Consider the following 26,899-nt stretch of genomic DNA (forward strand, 5'->3'; position numbering starts at 1 on the left):
AATGAAGTTAGTGTTACATATTGTTGCAATCCACTATAATAAGACTACAAGATTAATTAGCTGCGCAAAATCACATTCACAATAATGCCATTAAATTTTAGATCAACAGTACGGCAAGTTACGAATGCAATAATGTGTACTCTACTAATTTTGTAGAAACTTATACTAAATTAATACAGATTACCAGCTCATATTCCCGTCTCAGGAAAGCAACATCAATAAATGTACAAAATCAAGCAGCATGAAAACACAAGTCGATTTATTAACCCTTCCACACAGCACAGGGGTCAGAACATCACTACCAAACACTCTCATGTAATCTCTAAGAAAATCATTACAAACAAGTCCAGATATCACCTGGACCTAGTGCCATATTTTTAAACTTATCAATCGTGAATCCCTGTATTCACAGAGGCGGTATTTTACTATACTAGATGAAAATCAGGAATACAAATACAGTCTTCCTTTTCTTTACTACAAAAGCCTTATTGAAACTTTGTAAACACTAGTTCTGTAGTATTTCCATCTGGTACACCCCAATGAAATAGCACCTCTACTGAAACCACTAGGTGTACATCAACATTTTTATTATGTTTGTGCACAATATTTGCTGGGCTATGGAGAGTGGAACTAATTAGATAGCTCTTTCAAAAGGCCAGCACAGACGTAATGAGTTGAATAACCCTTCTGTGCAGTTGTACGTTGAATGTCTTAAGGGAAAACAATGATTATCAATGAATGCAGTCACTCCCCTGATCAGACTATAGCTTTCCATTTAATAAATAGTTAAGCCACACTATTAATACCATTGAACAGAAATAGGCTGAACATGCTGACATTTTAAAAGAAAACAGCTGATCTCCACTTGCCTGCCTTATCCCTTGATTTTTTGATTTGAGAATAATCAATTGTCTACAGCTCTCTGGAGAATTCTAAAGGCTTGCAACAATTCCTCATCTTGCATCTTAAATAATCAAGGTTCATGTTTTAGATGAGAACCCAGAAAAGTGAACATTACAAGGTGGTCAGCAATGGTGTAAACAAGCATGTCAAAAAGCCAAATGGTGACATTGCATAAGTAAATGGGCAAAAAAAAAAGTGGACAAAGGCAGAGTTTTTAGGGTTGACTGGAGGTCACTGAATTCTGAGATGAAGGAGTAAAGGTAGATGATTGATTTGAGGACGAGTCACTCGCTGCAGAGCTGAAAGAAAACTGGGTAACTGGAGTGTGAAGTATTCAATGAGGACAGGGGGCTGGGAAAGTGAGACATTTGAAGCAATGAAGGTGCAAGCGCAATATGGATACAGTACTGTTAGTTTAGGAAGCATAGAGATGAAAGGAGGATTCAATAAACAGTTGTCACCATTCATCAAGTCAAGTTTCAGATTCAGTCAGAATATCAATGCAATTAATCAACAAGATCAGAGACAAAGGCATGGGAAAATTTGGAATGTGCTTATGTCAAGAAGCATATCTTCACATAACAGGTACTGAAAATCCAAATCACTTTTAAAAGCTGTTATGGTTGGGCATCAAAAGACAATTTCAAAGGAGATTGTTAAATTTCTCATAGGATAGGTTTATTAAACCAAGCCAGATAATAGAATCGCACAAGTCTTATGATCGAAAGAAAATTGAACAACTTGCATTTACATCCCATCTTTGTCATAGCAAAGCATTCACAGGCACCTTATACGGAATTAAACAAAATTTGATACGAGGAAATCTCAATGATTGCACACTTGGGTGATGTGAAAGAAGGGAATTTCGTCCAATGAGATCCTACATCTACTGATAAGTTAGAGAAATAACTTGAGTTAAAAAAAAAGTTATGCTAACAGGAGCCAAAACCATTTTATACAGAAAAGTTGTCAGAATGAATTAAGTAAAACAGCACTTTTTTTAAAAAAAGGTTCCCTACCAATTTAACTCAAATATTCAGTTTCATACAATATAGCCTCTCTCATACAATGTTTCACCAAGTCGAAAAGTGGGGCGCTAGACAAGCTCAGCAGGTCGGGCAGCATCAGAGTAGCAGGAGAATTGACGTTTCAGACATAAGCCTTATTTCACTGAGTGGTCTGCCCACCAATACAAAGACATGGTGACTTCATTAATCAAACATTCAGTTCATTTTATTTATAATGCGTAGAACACTCACTATAAAGTGGGAAAGACAGTACCAGACCAGGATTCTGGAAAAATGTAAACAGGGCTTTGACAGCCTTTATAGAACTGTGACACTGTTCAATTAACTGTGCCAAACTAAGAATCTAGACAACATGGCAATCCAAGTTAGATACTGGATGAAAACTACTTGGAGTTTCTATTTTTTTTAGGAAAGATACAACAATGCAGATTTGATTGTGAAATACTTAATATGCATAAACAAATCTCCTGCCTCAACATCCCAGTCACTGCCTCCCTCATGTTAATAAATTAAAATTCTTCCACCCACTTCAATGCCATCTTCTGCAATTACCTTTCCATTACAACCATTTTGAAAATGGAGGGCAGCACTGTTGTGTGGCTATGTGCTCATTTCTTAGTGAAGATGCAGGATCCAGAAGGTTCCAATGGCAGTTAAAGCACATAGATATTCAAGATCTAGTTCCTATCTGAAAGGCAATTAACAGGCTGATGACAGTCATGACATGCCTATACATGCTAAGCATTTTTATTTGCTAACTATCTATGATGTTTCTGTCAAGGAGAGCTCAATTATTGAAATCTGTAGGTCCAAGTACAAGATAAAAACATCTGAGTGGACGAATTAAAAATAAAACTCCAATCAAACACCGAACAGTAAGCAGCAAATTTTATAATTCAGGTAACATCACACTTTTGTACAGTTCAGAGGATATCATGCCGCAGTCTACACCGTGAACACTTTTACACATCAATCCATAATAACTCTATCAAGAGAACTGCTGTAGGTTTCACAAGTGGGAGCTTGGAATTTTACTGCACTTCAGAGAAAGTAGTTTCTGAAATCTGCTTGGAGAGTTTGCCACCTAATTTGAGCTATGAATATAGCAAGTTAAGCATCATGTAAACACATGGCAAACAGCACCACCTAGGGATGGAAGTTATTAGAACTGCACCACAGTACTGAAACCTTTGAAATACATTGCAAGAACAGGGAAGCGGTTCTCAAATTTCAATGGATTGTAGGTTTAGGCAGCACAAATCATTAAACTATTACACAAAGTTGAAATACATTTTCAAAAAATAAGACTTTAATTTTACACTGTTGTATTTAAAACCCAAATGCATTCTGTATCTGTCATCAACCTTGTCAATGTGTTTTTCTGAATTTAGCTTTCAACCTTACAGCAATTTTGGCACATCATATAAGCATATAGTGAATCATATTGATGCTTTATTTTTGAAAAAGTGGTGTCCAGAGGGAACAGGATAGAGCTGGGGAAAAAATAGACACTAACCATTAACAAATGGTGAGCTTGTATAAGTTACAAATACTATTAGAGATAAAGTTTTCAATTTAGAACTCAAAACTGGCTACATTCTAGTTGACTATGAACTGCTCCGTGAAATGACCCTCACTTGTTTGCATCAAACCACCCTGCAGCCTTTTCAGGAAAATAAAGGACTGGAAATTACATGCCAAATTTGTGGCTGATTCCCACACCCAGGGTGTTTACAAAATTAAAGCTGCATTACTTTACAACTTTCCTCTACTGTAAAGAGGCTTCACCCAATAAGTGGTCAAACCATAACCACTACAGCAAGAGGAACCTCAGCCTGAGAAGACATAGGTCAAGGATCTCTATCAAGCCACCACTCCAATTAAAAAGCAAAAAAAGAGGCAGTTGAATAAAAGAAATCTGAAATTTATTCCAAAACATGAAATTAACAGAGCTTCAGAGACACAAAGACTTCCATCTTTTCACAGAGCTAAGTTCAACTTGTCAATTCAAAATGATGCAAATGCAAATTCAAATTCTTTTAGTGTAAGACAGACAAATGGCATTTGTAGATCCAGAGTACTCAGACTACTTCAAAACTGTTACTACAATTAACTATATTTGAGAACTACCATGGAGGAGATGGTTTTAATACTCAATAGAACATATTAGTGCAGTTTATCTTCTCTTCAAGCGAGTTTTAAAACAGGAAATTGGAAATGATTAAATTTAAAACAGACTCAGCTCAAACTGTGATGAGTCACAATGCAAACAGACAGAGTGGACAAAATACTCAAACTAATTTTTCCAAATTAGATCAGTTTTCAGCATTGCACTTTCTTCAAATTTTTACTATTTCAAATTTCTCCCCTGATCCCTGTAATCCAGGAGTGTAAACAACTGCAATGGGATTACATGCACACACAAACATAATCTAAGAGTAACAGAGTCAACCACAGCATTTCACTGCTGTGCAGCAGAGACCACCTAACTCAACAGATGAAACTACTCAGGAGCATTCCTTTGCTTCCTTTACTCTGCCACTCACTCAAAAAAAAACCTAACCAGAGCAGAAAACTTCAAAATGAGGCTCTTCAAAAACTGGAGGGTACTGTTTGGATTAGATCAGGTCAGAGGTGGCATCAGGTACAGTCTGCTCTGGTATCACACAATAGTTCCGTTCCCACTTTATAAGAAAATCGCTCTATTGCCTCGCCATTTAAACCAATGGGATTGGAATCACATCATAGCCATACAGATAAGGAAAGTTCATGCTCTACAAGTAATGGTCTAAATTGTTCAACGTTATAGCCAATTCACATTGAAGAAATGCGCAGTATAGCAGAACCGACTGTAATTGCAATTTTAATCTTAATCCAATATTGAACACCTGGTAAACAACTCCCAAAACAAAGCACTAATGGCTGCCATGCAACAACATAGCTGCTGATATCATGAAGAGCTGACACTAGCAAAGGTCTCTCTCAAAATGGATTAGCACCCCTATAAATGGACTTATAAACAAGAGCACAAAATATAGGTGCAGTATAATTAATGTGCATCATGAATATATAATTGATTAGTCAGATAGCAATACTGTCATTCAGTCCTCAGTTTTGTATACCATAAAAGTTTATTTAGGTAAATCATTCTCCTAATAGTTAATAATTATAATGGGAATTTGCATGCAGCTGAGCAAGAGCCTGACCAGTCCAATACATTATGATGGTAGTGGGGAAATGGGGAAGAAAGAGGGAACAAAAAAAAAATAAAAAATCCTTTTCTAAAATTACTCAACGCACCTTAGAAGGGCTACCCACTGAACCTTTTTTTATCTTTTGATAATAGCCACTTCTCTGGTACTACTGGAGGCAACTTAAACATTGAACAGAAACTGGAGAAACACTCCCAAAAGTGGACGAATGAGACAAAGCGTCTTTATCCCTCTATAGGGTCGGACTTCAAGCCATTTCTCAAATGGTAAAAGGCAGCACTAAATACTTACCAATGACTTTAATTTAGCTACTGTAATAGCTTAGTTTAATTTAATTTATCACAAACATAGATCAGATTACAAGCTCTCTTTCGAGTGGTTCCAGTGAATTTTACAGTGTTAAAATTCAGAGCCGACGCAAACTTTTCTTTAAGCCACCATTCAATATGGTACTGGTGACCCTCTGTCATATTCCCAAAGGAAGAAAAACACAAGAGGTGACCTTGGGTTCAAAGCAGTTCGTCATTTTGGCACCCTCTAGTCAAGTGCAACTTTTTTGAAACTGCAATGTTGGATTTGCATGCCTCAAAAACGTAGCAGAAATACTTCTGAAGCTGCTGAGATATGTGCAAACATTTTGCATGGTGCTATGTTTAGAAAGTTTAGGGTCTAATCTACTGGATTCACCCAACTTCTGCAAATAAATTAAAACAAGGCAATACTCATCCCCATACCTCTCCTCTCAACGAAAATAAAATTTTATTCTGCTCAGAGGAGTAAAGGACACAAGATTTGAGCTCTACTCAGTTTAATACTCACAGGAAAGTGAGTCATTAGAAATGGCTGTCACACAGAGTTCATTTGAAATCACGAGACAAAATTTATACAGCAATGCAGCTTTAAAATTCTAAACTGATGGGAGTTAGTGCATTTTTCTATTGTAGGACAATATTCACCTAGTTGACTGGCTGCAAGCAGTCAGTAACCTCTATCCCTACAACACATTCCTTCTTTTGCTAGAACAAGTCATCTCTCTGCCCTGAACGTCATGTATGAATGCGATCAATTTTGCTGATCAGGTTGCTTGCTGACTTTATTATGTAAACAATTAATTTCAGACATCTTCAGCCTGCGTCCTCAAAAAAATATTAGTCTAACAGCTTCATGTTTTTACTTGTGACTTACAAAACCTCCAAACTATAGCAAGGGCCAACAAAAAGTGTGTGTGTGTGTGTGTGTGTGTGGTGGGGGGGAGGGGGGGTGTTTGTGAGGGGAAAAAAAAGTTAAAAAACAATTCAAAAATTACGTCTTGCATAATTCCTTTAAGCCAGTATTCCTTGCAGTTTGTTTTCATTCCAGTCACATTAGTTTGTAAATAAATTGACCATTGAGGATCCTTCTCTTCTTAGGTGTACATCATTTCTGCCATGTGAGACATTTTCTTCGGAATGTACAGGTAATATTCCATATATCCCGAAAGATCTTCAATTGTGATGTCTTCAACAAATGTCCTGGCCTCCTCAGAGCAGGAACGCGGGGAGCCCGAGACCCCAGAGCCCGTCCGAGTTCTTCTGCAAGGTGATGTGCGCTGGCGGACCTCAGCCACGCCTCTCTCGCACTCCGATATGACGTTGCGAAGTCCAGTGAAGGAGTATACCTCAACATCTTGCCATCGTTTGCAGCAGCATTTCTCCTTTCGTGAGCAGCAGCATGGGTCGGTCTGGTGAAGCTTTGACAGGGACTGGAAATCAGAGGTTGGGTGACTCAACTCCAGGGCAGCTGCCGATGCCAGTTTTGGAGAATCAAGTGGGGAGCTGCTGCCAGTTTCAGCACCATTGCCAGCAGAGTCTTCTGATGATTCTAAGGAGAAGACTGTTGGAACTTTAGCACCAAACACATCTTCAGGCTGTCCGGCTTTGCAGCACTCTTTTGGAAGTTTGACAGTAAGGGTCTGGTAGGCCTCTGTTTGGTTGCTATGTTTCACCGGACAGCTGGCTGCAGGAGTTGCAGAACTGCAATAGGTAAATTTAGGAGGATGAAGAATTGGTGATTTGGAACGTCGTCGTCGCTGTGTTCTGATGGCTCCTCGAGCTGGCTTTCTAGTTGAACTAGAAATTTGAGTTTTCCAGAAATGGGGGGAGAGGCAGGGAGAGAGAAAATTAGAACATTTGGTTTAACTTTCTTACTGGGTAAAAAAACTACAAAGTCCAAAACTCTATTACAGTCTGCACTTATTGGATAAATTGACATTGAAAATAGTATCATAAAGATACACAAGACAGCTTTTTAATAAAGACTAATGTTTACCTACACGATACTATTACTGCTGCCATTTTTAACTTTTGAATAGACGGAGGAATGTCAGCGAGTTGTCTCATCTTAGGAGTGACATCTCTAATAATGTACTCGAATACCAGTGTACGTTATACTTGAGCTGGGTATTGAACCTAAATCCTAACTAGCAAAAGTTCTGACAAACATCGCAAGCATACATTTCTGAAGGTGACTCAGTTTCTGATTTCCTGCCTCTGCAAGCAAGCACCAGCTTGATTGGATAGTTCATTTCAAGGAAAGTCTCAACTCCATTTTGTTGGCTTAGATCAAATGATGCAAGTATAGACTACCAAAATCCATAGAACAGAAATGTGGCCAACATTTTTCATAAAGAGAGGGAAAGAAGAAAAGACAGACGGAAAAATGCATTCTTAAAATAATACCTTTCATGTCCTGGGCACAATCCAAACAAACAAGGATGCACATTACAACTGGTGATGTCATCAGTTAGATGTTACCTTTTTAAACCAGGTCCAAAATTATAAAAAAAATTCACTCACTCAATTTAAGTTTTGAATTTCATTTAGAAGAACTTAACATAGATGCCAGAAGAGTAAAAAAAAATGCAAAGTTCCTCTCAAATGGGACAAAGTTTCCAGTTCAGATAACAATATACTTGATTCCACCAAGTGAACTGGTTTCTCAAGCAATGGGTGGGACTTTGGGGAGGCTGAGGCAGTTGCACTATAAAATAGTGGAATGGGTTACCAATCACAAATGTTAGATTATCAGCCCATCCTGTCTAAACTGGTTTTCCAAATGAACATTATAACTTTGATATTCCCCTGCCTTCTTCCCATAACTCTGCACATTGTCTGTATTAAATAATCAGAGTTCAATGTTTAGCACACCTATATATTCTTAATCAATGCCAAGAACTGTCACATTCACAAAACCAAGCAACAAATTTGGTTAAAATGGTTTTAATTTTGTTGATTGTTTAGTTGCAAATGTTAGGAGTTTAATGAAAGTGGACACAAAGATTTTGAACTTTATCTTTCCTATATGATCTGAATGAAGCTTAAGAGATTCCACATATCTTGTCCAGTTTTTTTTTCCCAGAAAATTGTGCTTTGCACCGCATGATTCACCCCCTCCCTTTTTAGCTGGTCTTCCTTTTCTGTTCTGAGAATTAGAACATTAGGATGCTGGCAAAGCAGGAATTTGTTTAGAATACTGAACTCTAGTGCCCTAAAGCAGCTACTTTTAATATAATTGGTAAGGCAGACTTCTCCCTAAAATAACCTGTCATTAATGAACATTTCAGCCAAGCCGAGAATGATTTGAAATATTATACAACCACAGACTGGAATTGGCTTATATGAGTGGGTTTTGAAAAAGCTGTAGGCAAATTTAATCAATGCTAAGTATCAGATAGTTACCCATGCCAGCTTTCTTTGGAAGTACACGTTGTCCTAGGTTTAGCTCCATCAGGACTGCCTCGTACAGATGTCCTTGAAGTTGTTGTTTCAGGATTTATACGGACTGATGCAGGTCCGGCACTGTGACGGGAAACACATACGAAGGCAATGTTAAGATCCTACCATGTTACCAATACTTTATTTTACTAGCTCTCAACACGTAAACTTCAAATGCAAGTCTCATTAATTGCATTTTTGAAAAAAAATTCATTCATGGAATGTGGGCATTGCTGGCCAGCCAGCATTTACTTTGCTGTCCCTAGTTGCCCTTGAGAAGGTAGTGCCTTTCTTGAACCACTGCAGTCCATGAACTGTAGGGACATAAGAACTAGGAGCAGGTGTAGGCTATCTGGCCCTTCAAGCCTGCTCTATCACTCAAAAAGATCATAGTTGATCTTCTCATGGACTCAGCTCCACCTGCCTGCCCTCTCACCATATCCCTTAATTCTTTTTTGTTCAAAAGAAATCTATCTTAGCATTAAAAACGTTTACTGAAGTAGCGGCAACTACTTCACTGGGCGAAGAAGTTCCTATTTCATTCCTAAATCTGCTCCCCCAGTTTTGAAATGATGCCCTCTTGTCCTAGTTTCACCTGCTAGCAGAAACATCCTCTCTACTTCTATCTTATCTATTCCCTTCATAATTTTATGTTTCCATAAGATCCCCTTCTCATTCTTTTAAATTTGAATGAATCTAATCCCAGTCTACTCAGTCTATCCTCATAAACCAAGCCTCTCAACTCCAGAATCAAAACGAGTGAGCCTCCTCCACACTCCATCCAGTGCCAGTAAGGAGACCAAAACTGCACCTCCTTTCTCAGGTAAGGAGACCAAAACTGCACCCTGTACTCCAGGCGTGGCCGCCCCAGCACCTTGTACACCTACAGCATATACTCCCTGCTTTTAAACTCAATCTCTTTAGCAACGAAGGACAAAATTCCATTTGCCTTCCTAATTAGTTCTTATACCTGCAGACCAGGTCCCTCTGCATAGTAGCACACTGCAACTTTTTACCATTCAAGTAATAGCCCTTTTTACAGTTACTCACACCAAAATGGATGACTTCACATTTATTAACATTGAGCAAAGGTCTGGGAGATGGAATAGACTCAAAAGTATCTATGCTCCTCTGCAAAGTTTCACAGTCCTCCGCACACTTTGCTCTGCCACTCATCTTAGTGTGTCAAAGTTTGCAGATGACACTAAGTGCTCCCTAACTCCAAGTCATCTATATAAATTGTGAATAATTGCAGTCCCAACACTGCTCCCTATGGCACACCACTATTTACTGACTGCCAACCAGAATTGCACACATTTATCCCCTCATTATCCTCTTGCTTCCTGTTAGTCAGCTATTCAGGCTAATACTTTACCCGTAATGCCATGCATCTTTATTTTATGCAACAGACTTGTGTGGCATCTTGTCAAAAGGCTTTTGAAAATCTAAGTACGCCACATCCACTGGGTCCCCAATGCCCACCTTGTTCAGAATATCTTCTTCGTATTCCAAAAGATTAGTTAAGCATATCTGACCCCTCATGAACCCATGCTGCATCTGCCCAATAGGACAATTTCTATCTAGATGCCTTACTATTTCTTTCTTGATAATAGAATCAACTTCCCCACTACAGAAGTTAAACTAATTGGTCTATAATTCCTCAGCTTTTGTGTACCTCCCTTTTTAAACAGTGGTGTCACATTTGCTGTTTTCCAATCTGCTGGAACTGTCTCAGAGTCCAGAGAGTTTTGGAAAATCACAAATGCACTTGCTATTCCTCCTGCCATCTCTTTTAGTACCCTGTGACACATTCCATCAGAATCAGGAGACTGGTCTACCCTGGCTCAAAGGTAGAAGACAGAGGGTGGTGGTGGAGGGTTGCTTTTCAGACTGGAGGCCTGTGACCAGTGGAGTATCACAAGGATCAGTGCTGAGCCCTCTATTTTTTGTCATTTACATAAATGATTTGGATGCAAGCATAAGAGGTACAGTTAGTAAGTTTGCAGATGACACCAAAATTGGAGGTGTAGTGGACAGCGAAGAGGGTTACCTCAGATTACAACAGGATCTGGATCAGATGGGCCAGTGGGCTGAGAAGTGGCAGATGCAGTTTAATTCAGATAAATGCGAGGTGCTGCATTTTGGGAAAGCAAATCTTAGCAGGACGTATACATTTAATGGTAAGGTCCTAGGGAGTGTTGCTGAAGAGACCTTGGAGTGCAGGTTCATAGCTCCTTGAAAGTGCAGTCGCAGGTAGATAGGATAGTGAAGGCAGCGTTTGGTATGCTTTCCTTTATTGGTCAGAGTATGAGTACAGGAGTTGGGAGGTCATGCTGCAGCTGTACAGGACATTGGTTAGGCCACTGTTGGAATATTGGGTGCAATTCTGGTCTCCTTCCTATTGGAAAGATGTTGTGAAACATGAAAGGGCTCAGAAAAGATTTACAAGGATGTTGCCAGGGTTGGAGGATCTGAGGTATAAGGAGGGGCTGAACAGGCTGGGGCTGTTGGGTGACCTTATAGAGGTTTACAAAATTATGAGGGGCATGGATAGGACAAATAGACAAAGTCTTTTCCCTGGGGTCGGGGGGTCCAGAACGAGAGGGCATAGGTTTAGGGTGAAGGGGCAAAAGATATAAAAAAGAGACTTAAGGTGCAACCTTTTTCCACACACAGTGTGGTATGTGTATGAAATGAGCTGCCAGAGGATGTGGTGGAGGCTGGTACAATTGCAACATTTAAAAGGCATTTGAATAGGTATATGAATAAGAAAGGTTTGGAGGGATATGGGCCGGGTGCTGGCAGGTGGGACTAGATTGGGTTGGGATATCTGGTCGGCGGGGACAGGTTGGACCGAAGGGTCTGCTTCCATGCTGTACATCTCTAGGAGACTATTAACTCCATTATCTTGCCCAACACTACCTCTTCTGTGATAATGATCGTTTCCAGGTCCTCACCTACCTTCATCTCTTGGTCAATTATTGGCCCATTATTAGTGCCTCCACTGTGAAGACAGACAAAATACCTATTCAATGCCTCGGCCATTTCATCATATCCCATACCTAAATGCCCCTTTTCATCCCAAAAAGGACTAACGTTTACTTTAGCCACCCTTTTTGGTTTTATATATTTATAGAAACTTTTCTATCTGTCTTAATATTCTGTGCTAGTTTTTTCCTCATGTTCTATCTTTTCTTTATAGCTCCTTTTGTGGTTCGGTTGACCTTTAAAGCTCTTCCAATTTTCTAGCTTCCTACTGATTTTTACCATTTTGTATGCCTTTGTCAGTTTGATAGCCTCCCTTATTTCCTTAGACACCCATAGCAGATTATCCCTTTTCTTACAGGGAGTCTTTTTCATGCAATATACTATTGCTGAGCACTTTGAAAAATTGCTTTGAAAGTCCTCCACTGCTCATCAACTGTCCCACCATAAAATCTGCGTTTTCAGTCTACTTTAGAGAAGTCCTTCCTCATCCTATTGTAACCTCACTTGTTTAAGCACAGGATCGTGGTATTGGATTTTATCTGCACACTCTCCATCTGTATTCTAAATTCAACCATACTGTAACCACTCCTTCTAAGTGGATCACTAACTAGGTCATTAATTATTCCACATTACCCAAAAAGGAGAAAATTCCAGGATATTGACCCAGCCACAATGAAGAAATGGCGATATATTCCCATGTTAGGATAATGAATGGCTTGGAGAGGAACCTGCAGGTGGTGGTGTTCCATGTATCTGCTACCTTTGCTCTTCTGGATGAAGGTGCAAAGGATTTGGAAGGTGTTATCTAAGGATCTATGGTGAATTTCTGCAGTGCATCTTGTAAATGGTACACAGCAGGATGCTTTATCCTGGATGGTATCAAGCTTTTTTAGTGTAGTTGGGAGTTGTGCCCATCCAGGCAAGTGGAGTATTCCATCACACTCTTGACTTGTGACAGGTAGATGGTGGACAGGTTTAGGGCATCAGGTTAGGAGTTATTCCACAGTATTCCTAGCTTCTAACTTGCTCTTGTAGGTACTGTATTTATAATGGCAAGTCCAGTTGAGTTTTTGGTTAACCTTAATCGCGTGGACATTGATAGCAGGGGATTCAGATGATACTAGCATTGAATGTCAAATGGTCAGATTGTCTTTTATTGGAGATGGTCATTGCATTTATTATGTACCACTTGTCAGCCAATAATGAAGTAACGTCAGATTCTGAACAATTAACCTTATTCTGCCAAATCTACATGGGAAACAATGTTTCATGCAATCTACTAATCAGATGGATGAAGTGAAACAAGATGGTCAGGCCTGACAAGATAAACACAGTGAGGGGTACAGAGAGCGTACATCAGCATGTACTAACTTGGGGAGGGTTAAGTCATAAAATGTACCCTTACATTTCGAGGCCAATTCTAGAAATTTTGTTAAAAAGCATGTTAAAAACACAAGCATTGAACAAAGTATTGATTGCTGTAACAATTAATCTGCAATTCCTTCAGTACAAATAAGTGTAGACCTCAAAAGTAGCATTTAAGTTGTAGCTAATAGTTGCAGTTGAGAATTTTCCACAACTTTAAATGATGAAAAAGGCTACAGGTCAAGTGCACCAAGGAACAGGAAATTCAGAAAGACAGGACAGCTCGCAAGATTAGCTGACAGCGTGACAGTGTAATACGAATCAAGAACGGAAGGTAAAGAGGAGGATATCGAACAGCGAGTTTAAATAAAAAAGGAGCAGGAAGAAAAAGAGAGGGGTAGAGAGGGGAATACACCAGTCTTTTCTTATCATTGTAGTGGACTTGATTTCAGGGTTTAAATCACAGATCTCTAAATGCCACAAACTGACAAGGAAATAATTAAAACAAATTACAGTTACATTACGTGCTGGGCTAAGGATGTGTGCACTTTGGTAGATCATAGAACAGCATAGCACAGGAACAGGACTTTCAGCCCACCACGATACCTTCCTAAACTGATCCCATTTGCCAGCACATAGTCCACATAACCCTCTATTTCCTGCATGTTCACGTGTCAGTCTAAAAGTCACTTAAACACTGCTACATCGTCTGTTTCGATGACTTCCCACCCTCTGAATTTAAAAAAAAATTCTGATACATCTTTAAATTCCCCTTTGTGATATCTGGTGAATTGCTGCAACTCAATAATTCTCAAAAGAAAAGCACTACAACCCTCAGAGTAGCTCATTACTCTCACCAAACTGACACCCAAAATATGAAGATAAAATAGATAAAGCTTGCATTTAGATGCACTGATTCACCTAGAGGCTTTTCCAACTGTTTACAGATACCATCACTTGGAGTAAGTAACACCTGATGGTGTTAAACTCTTGGAAGCCGGCACTGGTCACAATGTGTGCATAAATATCCATTAATTGTCATCGCCATTAATTAGGAATATTTATCAACTATTTTATACCATGCTCACTAGAAGCATCTCTGTTCAGGTTCACTTCCATTGATCTGAAACCAGTGATGTAGTTTAGCTAATATGTATTCCCACAGACTACAATATTTATTTCTGCAGCTCTATGCAAGTATGATCATCCAACCTCCTATTTGAAGAACGACTTCAGACTAGTCCACAGATTCAGAAATCAAGGATGTATTTTTAAAACCAATATGACTCTTTTGTTACGACTTAATTTGACTACTACTGCCAATCCAGTCACTTAAACTGGAGGTCTTACCTTGCACTACTACATCAGTCTCGTGAACTGACGGTCTGACATTTTCAGGACTAAAGTGGTGTCCAGTCTTTTCTAGCAAAATATGACATGCTGCATGCCACCTAAGTTCTCATGAGCAGCAGGCAAAGGAATCCTGGCAGTATGGAAATGACATTTGCTGCAACAGCCACATTCTACACAGGACTTCTGATTCTCTACCCAAATAGTTAGTCTCTTCTGTACTGTATCACCAGGTGGTGGTCATCTGGTGCAGAGTCAGAGAACAGTACAGTGCAGTACGGGCCTTTTATCCTACTCTAAGATCAGACTAGCATACATTTTACTATCTTCCATGTGCTTACCCAAGAGTCGCTTAAAGTGTCCCCATGTATCTGACTCTACCACCACCACTGGCAGTGCATTCCACGCACCCATCACTCTATGTAATGGATCTACCTCTGACATTTCCACTAAACCTTCCTCCAATCACCTTAAAATTATGCCACTTTGTGATAGCCATTTCCACATGGGAAAAAGTCTCTGGCTATTCATTATGCCTCTTATCATCTTGTACAGCTCCATCAGGTCAACTCTTATTCTGCTCCAATGATGCTGCCTGACCTGCTGCACTTCTCCAGCAACACATTTCCATCTCTGATCTCCAGCATCTGCAGACCTCATTTTCTCTCCAATGAGAAAAGCCACAGCTCCCTCAACCTTTCTTCATAACGCATGCTCTCCAGTCCAGGCAGCATCACGGTAATTCTCCTCCGCATCCTCCCTATAATGAGGTGACCAGAACTGAACACAATATTCCAAGTGTGGTCTAACCAGGGCTCTACAGAGCTAGGAAAAAAAGGTGAGGACTGCTGAAGATCAGAGTCGAAGAGTGTGGTGCTGAAGAAGCACAGCTGGTCAGGCAGCACCTGAGGAGCAGGAGAGTTGATGGAGGATTCCTGATGAAGGGCTGATGCCCGAAACTTCGAATCTCCTGCTCCTCAGGTGCTGTCTGACCAGCCGTGCTTTTCTAGCACCACTCTGACTTTATACAGCTTCAGTATAACCTTGTGGCCCTTAAAAACTCAATCCCCCTGCTAATGAAAGCTAACAAAATCACACACCTTAACAACCCTATCAACTTGGTGGCAATTTTGAGGGATCTATGGGCATAGATCCAACATTCCTCTGTTCCTTCACACTGCCAAGAATCCTTCCTTTAACTCTATTCTGCATTCAAAAATCAACCTTCCAAATTGAACTCAATTTACCACTTATCAGCCCAGTTCTGCATCCTGTCAATGTCCCGTTGCAACCTACAACTACACTCCTCACTATCCACAACTCCACCAACCTTTTTGTCATTGATGAACTTACTAACCCACCACTTCCATTTCCTCATCCAAGTCATTTATAAAAACCACAAAAGAGCAGAGGTTCCAGAATCAATCCCTGCGGAACACCACTGGTCACCAAGCTCAAAGCCGAATACATTCCATCTAATATCGCGTTCTGTCTTCGACAGGGAAGTAAATTTTGTATCCTGACAGCCAGATTTCCCTGTTTCCCATGCTTCCTTAACTTTCTGAATGAGTCTACTGAGGGAAACCTAGTCAAACACCTTGCTAAAACCCACGTACACCATATCCACTGCTCTACCTTCAGGTGTGTTTTGTCACAGCCTCAAAGAATTTTGTAAGGTTTGTGAGGTATGACTTGCCCCTCAAAGTCATACGGACTATCCCCAACATTAAGATCATTGCCTGAACTTACAATTAAATGAGTGGATATTTATACATCACTGTTGTTTAAACTTACTGCTCAGAGTCCACTTTAAGTTTTTTGAACGCCATCTGCAGGCTCTCCTCATCCTCACCACCTTTGCTCTCCAATTCCATGACTGGAATAAACGCCTAGGGTAGATGCTATTGGAAACAAAGAATACAAGCACGCTTTCAATTTTGGACCAATTCAAAGTACGCTTTAAAAGTCTTTTGTACTTCTGAAACATTTCTAAAAAAAAAAGTCACTAGGAAAAAATGCTACATATTACAACTGCCAATGTATTAATTCCCCACCCAAATAAATTGAAACTGCCCAAGTTTGAACTTGGCAAAATAATTCTCCTTTCTGTCAAGCACAAGGCAAGTACAGATGGAGAAACTGATTCACAAGCTTTTCCTGGGATTTAAGATGAATTACCGATTTTCAAACCTGATCTGTATGACTGCCATTCAAATATAGAGCAGAGTCTCCTTTCCAGCTGCTCAGATCCTTCTCAGAATATAAACAGAACAGTTATATATATAAAACTGGTTCCAAGTTTTACAAAATTAAGAGCACAAAGCTTTCAGCACAAACTCCTGTGAAGTCATCGTTTCTGCAAGTGCTTACCTGGTTTCCAGTTCCAATAGCACCACTTTACAATTTTGGCTAGTTATTGATGAACATACTTTCAAAATTTTAGATCTTAATTTCTGGAATCCCTGGATAAATCTTCTCCTTAATTAAAGATTTCTTATTTTAGCTTTTTTTGTTTGATTATCAGAACAAAATTCCATGAAGTTCCCTGAAATATGTTTGAGATGTTCAAAATTCATTCTGTTCCACCATCTCTCAATCCTCTGTGCATACACATTTCCCCTGTTCGCCATCCTAAACCTTTTACATGCAATCATGTATCTATGACCTTATTACATACACCTCAACAATCAGGAAACAGTCTCTTTTCAATCTATGACTGGTCCTTCAATTTTAAAAACAGCTCTAATCAGTTGCTCTAATCAATGATTAGACACCCATAGTTTCAAACCTCTGTGGATTTGCATCACATATGTGCATTGAAATCTTACCATAACCTCAGATTATTGATCCTTTTGGAGGTAGTTAATTCAAAGGTGACTGGAAAAAAGCAGAAGTGACAAGAAAAAAAAAAGTATTTGCTTTAAGCATAGCAAATTTTCAATAGGAATTCAATCATAGCCCATCTACCGTCCTTCAAAAGGGCACTGAATAGATAATTGAAGGAAAAACATTTGTAAATATATGGGCTACAGCACAAAAGTGAACTAACTGGAATCCTTTCCAAAGCACCAGCCCAGATTTGATGTGTCAAAACACCTTTATTTTTATTAATTCATGGGATGTGACAGGTCATTGGCAAGGCCTCTTCTGCAATTCTTGCGCTGAAGGTAAATCGATAACACTGTTAAAATAGAGCCTTCCAGTATTTTGACTGTTCTGTGTTTTCTGTACTCTATGATTCACTAATTATTTCAATGAAGCATCTTTGATCTGAATCTTTGAAGGTTTGGTGCCATCATGTGGCTAACAAACTGAACAGCAGGACTTCAGCATTCCAATTCACATGGCTGGCTAGCCAGCTCCAATTGCCATCATAAAAGTATCATTTTATGACGTGAAATGCTTTTAACTTCTTCCATCAAATGCAAATAGCCATGACCACACTAAGGGAATTACAATATACAATTTAAAATGTAAAAAATTTGTAGATCTTTGGACAAAGAGGGGAGAGACTAATTAGATTGTACATTCTCTCTGCAAGTACTATGAACTGAATGATCTCTTGAGATAAGAGAAAGTGAGGATTGCAGATGCTGGAGATCAGAGCAGAGTGTGTGGTGCCGGGAAAGTGCAGCATCGGAGGAGTAGGAGAATAGATGTTTCGGGCATAAGCCCTTCATCAGGAATTAATAAGCCCTGGCATGTTAAAAGGAAGTGAGCAATACAGATTTTCAAAGCAGGTATTGAGGAAAATATACATAAAATGAGCAAGTAGGGTAAAGGTTTCTCCATTGATGGTGGAACAGAGAAAAAAGATCGATCAGCAAACTGGAATATGCAAATTAGAGCCAAGAGGCTGCGAGAGGAAGTTTCGAAGGTGGGGTGAATAACAGATTTTCAAATGAGCTTTTAAAACAACACGAAGCAGTGCAGACCAATGAGGACAGAGGTGATTAGAAAGCTGGTCAATGGGATACTGGACAAATGACACTTACATTATGTGCAACCATGTTCCACGTAATATTTGACACAGAAAAGATGGTTTGGACAAGGACATTTAGTCAAAGGTAGCTAGGCTATTCAGGTACACTGGTAGTTCTGGATAACAAACCAATGTACCTGAATCTGAAGCTCAAAATGAGCAATGTCTCAGGTTGTGCACACACTGCTTCAGTTTTAGGAAGCAGCTTAGACAATGGACAAGACCAAATCATAGTTCAATACAATGCATCAATGTTAATCCAAAAAGTATTCTTGCTCATCCAGGATAGTGACAGCCAGATGGACAGGATGAGAAATTCAGGCAATAGTTGGTGGAGGAAAGGATGGTTATCTTTAGCACACACCTAAACTGTCCCCCGAATTGTTTATTAATAGATAAAAGACAGGAATATTCCAAACTGCAACATCAAGTCAAGCCAGTGATAAATTATGCAGGCAGAAAAAAAAACTGTTAAAGATGCTGATTAGACCAAAAAGTTACAGCACAGGAACAGACCTTTTGGCCCTCCAAAACTGCACCGATCCAGATCCTCTATCTAAACTTGTCACCTATTTTCTAAGAATCTGTATCCCTCTGCTCCCTGCCCACTCTGTCTAGATACATCTTAAATGAAGCTATCGTGCCAACCTCTACCATCCTTGCTGGCAACACATTACACAAAATGATGGATGCCTGGAAAGAGCTTTCCACTTATATCTCCCTTAAACATTTCCCCTCTCAATCTGAATTCATGACCTTTAGTAACTGAATCCCCCACTCTGGGGAAAAAGCTTCTTGCTATCCGACCTGTCTGTACTTATTATTTTGTAGACCTCAATCAGGTCCCACCTCAACCTCTTTCTAATGAAAATAATCCTAATCTACTCAACCTCTCCATGGTTAGCCCCCTTCAAACCAGACAACATTCTGGTGAACCTCCTCTGAACCCCCTCCAAAAGCATCCACACCCTTCTGGTAATGTGGCGACCAGAACTACATGCAGTATTTCAAATGTGGCCGAACCAAAGTCCAACACAACTGTAAGATGACCTGCCAACTCTCACTCAATATCCTGTCCAATAAAGGAAAGCATGCCATATGCCACGTTCAGGGTACAATGGACCTGAAAACCCAGATCTCTGTGCAATCAATATTCCCCAGGACCTTGCACACACTGTATAGTTCACTTTTGAACTGGATCTTCCAAAATGCATCATCTCGCATTTGCCTGCATTGAATTCCATCAGCCACTTCTTTACCCAACAATCCAATCTAACTGCAGCACTCTCTGACCAGTTCCCTTCATTATCTGCTACTCCACCAATCTTAGTGTCATCTGCAAACTTGCTAACCAGACCACCTAAACCTTCCTCCTGATAATTTATGTATATCACAAACAGTGGTCCCATCATGGATCCTTGTGGAAGGCCACTTGTCACAGTTCTCCATTTTGAGAAAACCCCTTCCACTACTACTGTCTCCTGTTGCCCAGTCAGTTCTTTATCCATCTAGCTAATACACCCTAGACCCCATGTGACTTCACTTTCTCCACCAGCATACCATGGGGAACCTTAGCAAACCCCTTACTGAAGTCCACGTATATGATATCTATAGCCCTTCCCTCAAAATTAACTTTGTCACTTCCTCAAAGAATTCTATTAAGTTGGTAAAATAGGACTTTCTCTACATAAAAACACGTTGCCTATCACCGATAAACCCATTTTTTTTCCAAATGGGAATAGATCCTATCCTTCAGTATCTTCTCTAGCAGCATGCTCACTGGTCTAGTTACCTGGATTATCCCTGCTACCCTTCTTAAACAAGGAGACAACATTAGCAATTCTCCAGTCCTGCAGGACCAAAGATGCTGCAAAGATATCTGTTAAGACCCCAGCTATTTCCTCTCTGGCTTCCCTCATTTACCTGGGGACTTGTATTCTAGAAAGTATTAAGATAGACACAACCCTTCCTCCCTCCTTATGCCAACTTGACCTAGAGTAATCAAGCATCTATCCCTAACCTCAACATCCGTCATGTCCCTCTCCTCAGTGAATACAGATGCAAAGTACTCATTAAGAATCTCACTCATTTTCTGACTCCATGCATAACTTTCCTGCTTTGACCTTGAGTGGGTCAACCTTTCTCTAGGTATACTCTTGCTCTTTAGATATTAATAAAAGGCTTTGGGATTTTCCTTAACCTTGTTTGCTAAAGATATTTCATAACCCCTTTTGGCCCTCTTAATTCGTCGTTTCAGATTGGTCCTACATTCCAGATATTCTTCTAAAGCTTTGTCAGTCTTCAGTCACCTAGACCTTATGCATGCTTCCTTTTTCTTCTTAGCTAATCTCAATTTCACCTGTCATCCATGGTTCCCTAATCTTGCTATATCTATCCCTGGATGTAGGTTTGCTCGCTGAGCTGGGAAGTTCATTTCCAGATGTTTTGTCACCCTACTAGGTAACATCTTCAATAGGCCTCCAGGCAAAGCACTGTTGATAATTCCTGCTTTCTATGTATGGGTTTCTTTGGGTCAGTGACATCATTTCCTGTTCTTTTTCTCAAGTGGTGGTAGATGGGGTTGAACTCTATGTGCTTGTTGATAGAGTTCCGGTTGGAATGCCATGTTTCTAAGAATTCTCGTGGGGGTCTCTGTTTGACTTGTCCTAGGATGGATGAGTTGTCCCAGTCGAAGTAGTTTCCTTCCTTATCTATATGCAAGGATACTAGTGAGAGAGGGTCATGTTATTTTGTGGCTAGTTGATGCTTATGTATCCTGGTGGCTAGTTTTCTGCCTGCTTGTCCAATGTAGTCTGCTTGTTTGAGAGAAAAAAAAGAAAAAAAAAAATCAGCAGACTGTGTTCATTGGGTACAGATTATTTTTGAATATATCGTATAGGTGATTTTCCTCTGCTCTGCGTAGTTCCTGTGCTGCATTGTGTGTTTGCTTGTTGAAATAATGTTCTAGTGCAGCTTCAAACATATGGACCAAATATTGAATTACAGAAGCAATCATCCCAACATCCACATACTAACAGTCTGCTGATTTCTCAGCAACAAACCCAAACAAGCAGACAAAACATCCAGAAACCCTAGCCACTCTCCCCTACGTCAAAGACATCTCAGAAATAACTGCCAGACTACTCAGACCCTTTGGCATCATGGTAGCCCACAAACCCACCAAACCACTAAAACAGCAGCTAATGAACTTGAAAGACGCTATATAGACAACAAGCAAAACTAATGCAAGCATTGTAGGTGTTTGTTACACTAGACAAACAGGCAGAAAACTAGCCACAAAACAACATGACACTCTCACTAGTATCCTTATCTACAGATGAGGAAGGATGCCACTTCGACTGGGGCAACACATCCATCCTAGGACAAGCCAAACAGAGACACACACTAAAATTCCTAGAAGCATGGCATTCCAATCGGAACTATCAACAAACACATCGAGTTTGACCCCATCCACCAAGCCTGGAGAAAAGGATCAAGAAAATCACCACCACCCCAAACACAAATAGAAAGCAGGAATTATCAGCAGTGCTTCGCCCAGAGGCCCACTGAAGATGTTATCCAGTAAGGTGACAAAATGTCTGGAAATGAACCTTCCAGCTCAGCGAGCAAACCTGCATGTAGAACCTCAACCTGAGCTACAAATCTTCTCAAAACTTGCTAATTTCTATTCCTCATTTTCACAGGAAAATGTCTCTCCTGCACACTAATCAACCTCTCTTTAAAAGCCTCCCACACACCCAGTGTGGATTTACCTTCAAACAGCTGCTCCTAATCTACATTCCCCAGCTCCTGCCAAGTTTTGGTATACAGGGGAACCTTGATTATCTGAATGAGATAATCGATTAGAACATAGAACACAAACGTACAGCACAGAACAGGCACTTTAGCCCACGGTGTTGTGCCGAGTTTTAGTCCGAATGTAAAATATAGTAACAATGTATGCACCCCTCAACTCACTGCTATCCATGTGCATGTCCAGCAGTCGCTTAAATGTCCCCAATGACTCTGCTTCCACCACCACCGCTGCTAATGCATTCACAACTGCGTAAAAAAAAACCTACTTCTAATGTTTCCTTTATACCTTCCTGCTCATATCTTCAAACTATGACTTCTAGTACCAGTCAATCCTGCTCTGGGGAAAAAGTCTCTGGCTATTGACTATCTATTCTTCTCATTATTTTGTACACCTCGATCAGGTCTGCTCTGTTCCTCCTCCTCTCCAGGGAAAGGTCCGAGCCTATTCAACTTGTCTTTATAAGGCGAGCCCTCCAGTCCAGGCAGCATCCTTATAAACCTTCTTTGCACTCTCTCCAAAGGCTCTGTATCTTTCCTATAGTAGGGCGACCAGTACTGGACAAAATATTCCAAGTGTGGCCTCACCAGGGACTTAGAGCTGCAGCAAAACCTCATAGCTGTTAAACTCTATCCCTCTGATGATTTGGTTAAAATCGATTAAATGCCTTTCCTCTAGGGCTTGGAGTTTTTAAAGTCCACTTCCCGGTCAGGGGACGAGGGGGAGCGACGGAGGGGGAACGACGAATTCCTCAAGTGGTTTAACAATAATTACGATCAAGACAGCCTAAGGGAGTGTACAAGAGCACATATATCCATTTGTACAAGCTTTGGTCTGCACATAGGAACTCCCATGAACAATGAGGGAAAAAAAGTGTCAGGGGAAAGTCCAAATTGCAAGAACAGTCACTGGAACAGCCTTCCAAACACAGTTTATGAATCATTTCAAAGATTTCCAATTGCAACTACGATAAACATTTGAAATAGTTTCAAACTTCACCTCACAAACTGTTGCAAACCAAATAACAAAAAAGGATCATTGCCTGATGCTCAGCTTATTCCCATTGGATGGGGAAGGAGGGACACAGTTAGCTGGAAGCAATGTACGACTCAAACTATACATCAAAATCTAAAAGTACCAATACAAGTATCAAAATAACAAAGGAATAAGGAGGAATCAAACCTAGTTTTGGCACAAAGTTTTAGATCAGTTGGGTCAAAAATGGCCATTACTGGTGACCATTTCAGTAACATATTAGATTAGATTAGATTACTTACAGTGTGGAAACAGGCCCTTTGGCCCAACAAGTCCATACCGCTCCGCCGAAGCGCAACCCGCCCATACCCCTACATTTACTCCTTACCTAACACTACGGGCAATTTAGTATGGCCAATTCACCTGACCTGCACATCTTTGGACTGTGGGAGGAAACCGGAGCACCTGGAGGAAACCCACGCAGACACGGGGAGAACGTGCAAACTCCACACAGTCAGTCGCCTGAGGCGGGAACTGAACCCGGGTCTCTGGCGCTGTGAGGCAGCAGTGCTAACCACTGTGCCACCGTGCCGCCCAACAGTCGAGGATGTAGTTTAATTCTATATCCATTTAACGAAAAGCAGTTATGTTCTATAATGAATGCTTGATCTGCATACTCTGCAAGCTTAGTGCCCCAAGCTGCGAATGCATGAATGTTCCTCCAATGAATTCCAGGTGCACTGAATTGGTTACTAGAAAGGCAATCTGCGGAATCTGCTACCCCAAAGTCAGGTGGACACTGGGATATGAATAAATTTGAGGAGTTAGACAGATTTTAAATTAGTAATGGATTGAAGGGCTATGGGGAGAAGACAAGAAAATTGGGGTGGGGGGGGGGAAAACGTGGAAACCATATCAATCATGATTAAATGGCTGAGCAGACTCAATGGGCTGAAAAGCCTAATTGTGCTCCTATACCTTATGAACGGTTAAGTGAAGAAACTGAATTTCTTCACAGGCAAGAGAAGGTTAAGTTTTTCTTATAGAATCCCTACAGTACGAAAGCAGGCCATTTAGCACAAAAAGTTCACAATGACTCCCTAATCAGCATCCCACCCAGACTCGCCCTTACCCTATCCCTGTAACCCTGCATTTCCCATGGTTAATCCACCTAACCTAAACTTCTCTGGACACTAATGGCTATATAGCATGATCAACCCACACCTTTAGATTGTGGGGGAGGAAATCTGAGCACCTGAAGGAAACCCACACAAACACACAATGTCTGTATGACATGGGCACAAAGTCACTTGAGGCTAGAATTGAACCCAGGACCCTGGCTCTGAGAGGCAGCAGTGTTAACCACCAAGGCAATGTGCCACCCCTACATTCACTAAATCTCAATGAAGTATCAAATTAATCCTTTCAAGTAGCGGAAACTTAGATTTCTTCCCTTGACCAATAACTTACTTTAAACAGATCAGAGGAGATTTTTTCAGAACACTGGAGGGTCATTGGACCCAAAAGGTTAACTGTTTTCTCACCACAAAAACTGCCAGAGTTTTCCCAGCAATTTGTATTTTGGTTTCTTATTCCAAGCAGTTCTAGTTCTTTTGGTTTTTTTGGTTCAGGTATTTTTCTTCGTAGTATCACAATGATCTCAAGTAAACACTCATTTCGCTTTCTTTTCCTTCCTGATTTTAAGTCCTACCTTTAAGCAGTCGAACAAGCAACAGGAAATTCCCTCATTTTAGTTTCTCGAAGTCCCTGATCTCAATCTCTCCTACTTCCATTTTCTATGCAGCTTGGTGAAACACTGACTAGTTTTCCTTGCATGTGAAAGAGAGAAAAATTCATGAACTTAACATTTTTTTAAAAATGCATGCAAACATGAAAATCAAATTTTCATCTCAGATGTTCACCTAGAAGTTCTACATTACAAAATAAGATTACCATCTATAGTATGACATTAGTTACATTTCTACTATTCATTTCTCTTTGAAATTCTGCATTAAAAGTACAACTTGATTTACCATTTTTCTACGGCATGAATCCAGTTTGAAGTGAAAGGTATCGCTCCAAACATGGTATATCTCCACAATTACAATGCCTAGGATCAAAATGTCAAAAGATACCAAATTGGAAACATTGCCTTAATTGATGCTAGTTATGGGGGGGGTGGGGGGGGGGGGGGGGGGGGGGAGGAGGAGAACTGAAAAATTTAAAAAGGCATGGGAACAGGGGAACATGCATAAGCCCAAGAAAATTAGAGTGCCTGAAACAAGTTATACGACTAGGAGCACTGATGGGATGCACCCAAGAAAAAGGGATACATTAAATTTCCATAACAAATAACTGAATAGTGTTAGCAGAAAACCCATCTTGACTAGGTGCATTTACAATTAAAACACATGAAAATCCTCTTTTGACGTTGAGATGCCAGTGTTGAACTGGAGTGGACAAAGTCAGAAAAACAGATGACACCAGGTTAGAGGAGAAAGTGAGGTCTGCAGATGCTGGAGATCAGAGCTGGAAATGTGTTGCTGGAAAAGCGCACCAGGTCAGGCAGCATCCAGGGAACAGGAGAATCGACGTTTCGGGCATAAGCCCTTCTTCAGGAATGAGGAAAGTTTGTCCAGCAGGCTAAGATAAAAGGTAGGGAGGAGGGACTTGGGGGAGGGGCGTCGGAAATGTGATAGGTGGAAAGAGGTCAAGGTGAGGGTGATAGGTCAGACTGGGGTGGGGGCGGAGAGGTCGGGAAGAAGATCTCAGGTTAGGAAGGCGGTGCTGAATTTGATGGATTTGACTGAGACAGGGTGGGGGGAGGGGAAATGAGGAAACTGGTGAAATCCGAGTTCATCCCTTGTGGTTGGAGGGTTCCTAGCCGGAAGATGAGGTGTTCTTCCTCCAACCGTCGTTTTGTTGTGGTCTGACGATGGAGGAGTCCAAAGACCTGCATATCCTTGGTGGAGTGGGAGGGGGAATTGAAATGTTGAGCTACAGGGTGGTTGGGTTGGTTGGTCCGGGTGTCCCAGAGGTGTTCTCTGAAACGCTCCGCAAGTAGCCGGCCTGTCTCCCCAATATAGAGGAGGCCACATCGGGTGCAGAGGATGCAATAGATGATATGTGTAGAGGTGCAGGTGAATCTGTGGCGGATATGGAAGTTTCCTTTGGGGCCTTGGAGGGAGGTGAGGGGGGAGGTGTGGGTGCAAGTCTTGCACCTCCTGCGGTTGCAGGGGAAGGTGCCGGGAGTGGAGGTTGGGTTGGTGGGGGGTGTGGATCTGACGAGGGAGTCACGGAGGGAGTGGTCTTTACGGAATGCTGATAGGGGAGGGGAGGGAAATATATCCTTGGTGGTGGGGTCCGTTTGGAGGTAGCGGAAATGACGGTGGATGATGCGCTGTACATGGAGATTGGTGGGGTGGTAGGTGAGTACCAGTGGGGTTCTGTCCTGGTGGCGGTCGGAGGGGCGGGGTTCAAGGGCGGAGGAGCGGGAAGTGGAAGAGATGCGGTGGAGGGCATCGTCGACC

The 26,899-nt window shown here is 40.8% G+C and overlaps 1 protein-coding gene across 5 annotated transcripts in view; it reads right to left on the minus strand.

Annotated features, from left to right (window-relative positions):
* Positions 1-2,802: 2,802 nt before the first annotated feature.
* oser1 (oxidative stress responsive serine-rich 1) overlaps positions 2,803-26,899 on the minus strand; it is a 53,693-nt gene continuing 29,596 nt past the window's right edge. For 3 of the 5 annotated variants that reach the window (XM_043710856.2, XM_043710857.2, XM_087994724.1), the window contains exons 2-4: positions 16,393-16,499; positions 8,860-8,979; positions 2,803-7,251 (exon numbers count right to left, since the gene is read on the minus strand). In XM_043710856.2, the coding sequence (XP_043566791.1) occupies positions 6,549-7,251; positions 8,860-8,979; positions 16,393-16,472 (903 nt within the window). In that variant the 5' untranslated portion in view covers positions 16,473-16,499 and the 3' untranslated portion in view covers positions 2,803-6,548. Of the gene's footprint in view, positions 7,252-8,859; positions 8,980-16,392; positions 16,500-25,080; positions 25,199-26,899 lie in introns of all 5 variants that reach the window. The other 2 variants (XM_087994723.1, XM_087994722.1) reach the window with 1 other exon arrangement.

The sequence above is a fragment of the Chiloscyllium plagiosum genome, unplaced genomic scaffold (genome assembly GCF_037043375.1).
Source record: "Chiloscyllium plagiosum isolate Xiang-an unplaced genomic scaffold, Cpla_swu_hap1 HiC_scaffold_15, whole genome shotgun sequence".
NCBI lineage: Eukaryota > Metazoa > Chordata > Chondrichthyes > Orectolobiformes > Hemiscylliidae > Chiloscyllium > Chiloscyllium plagiosum.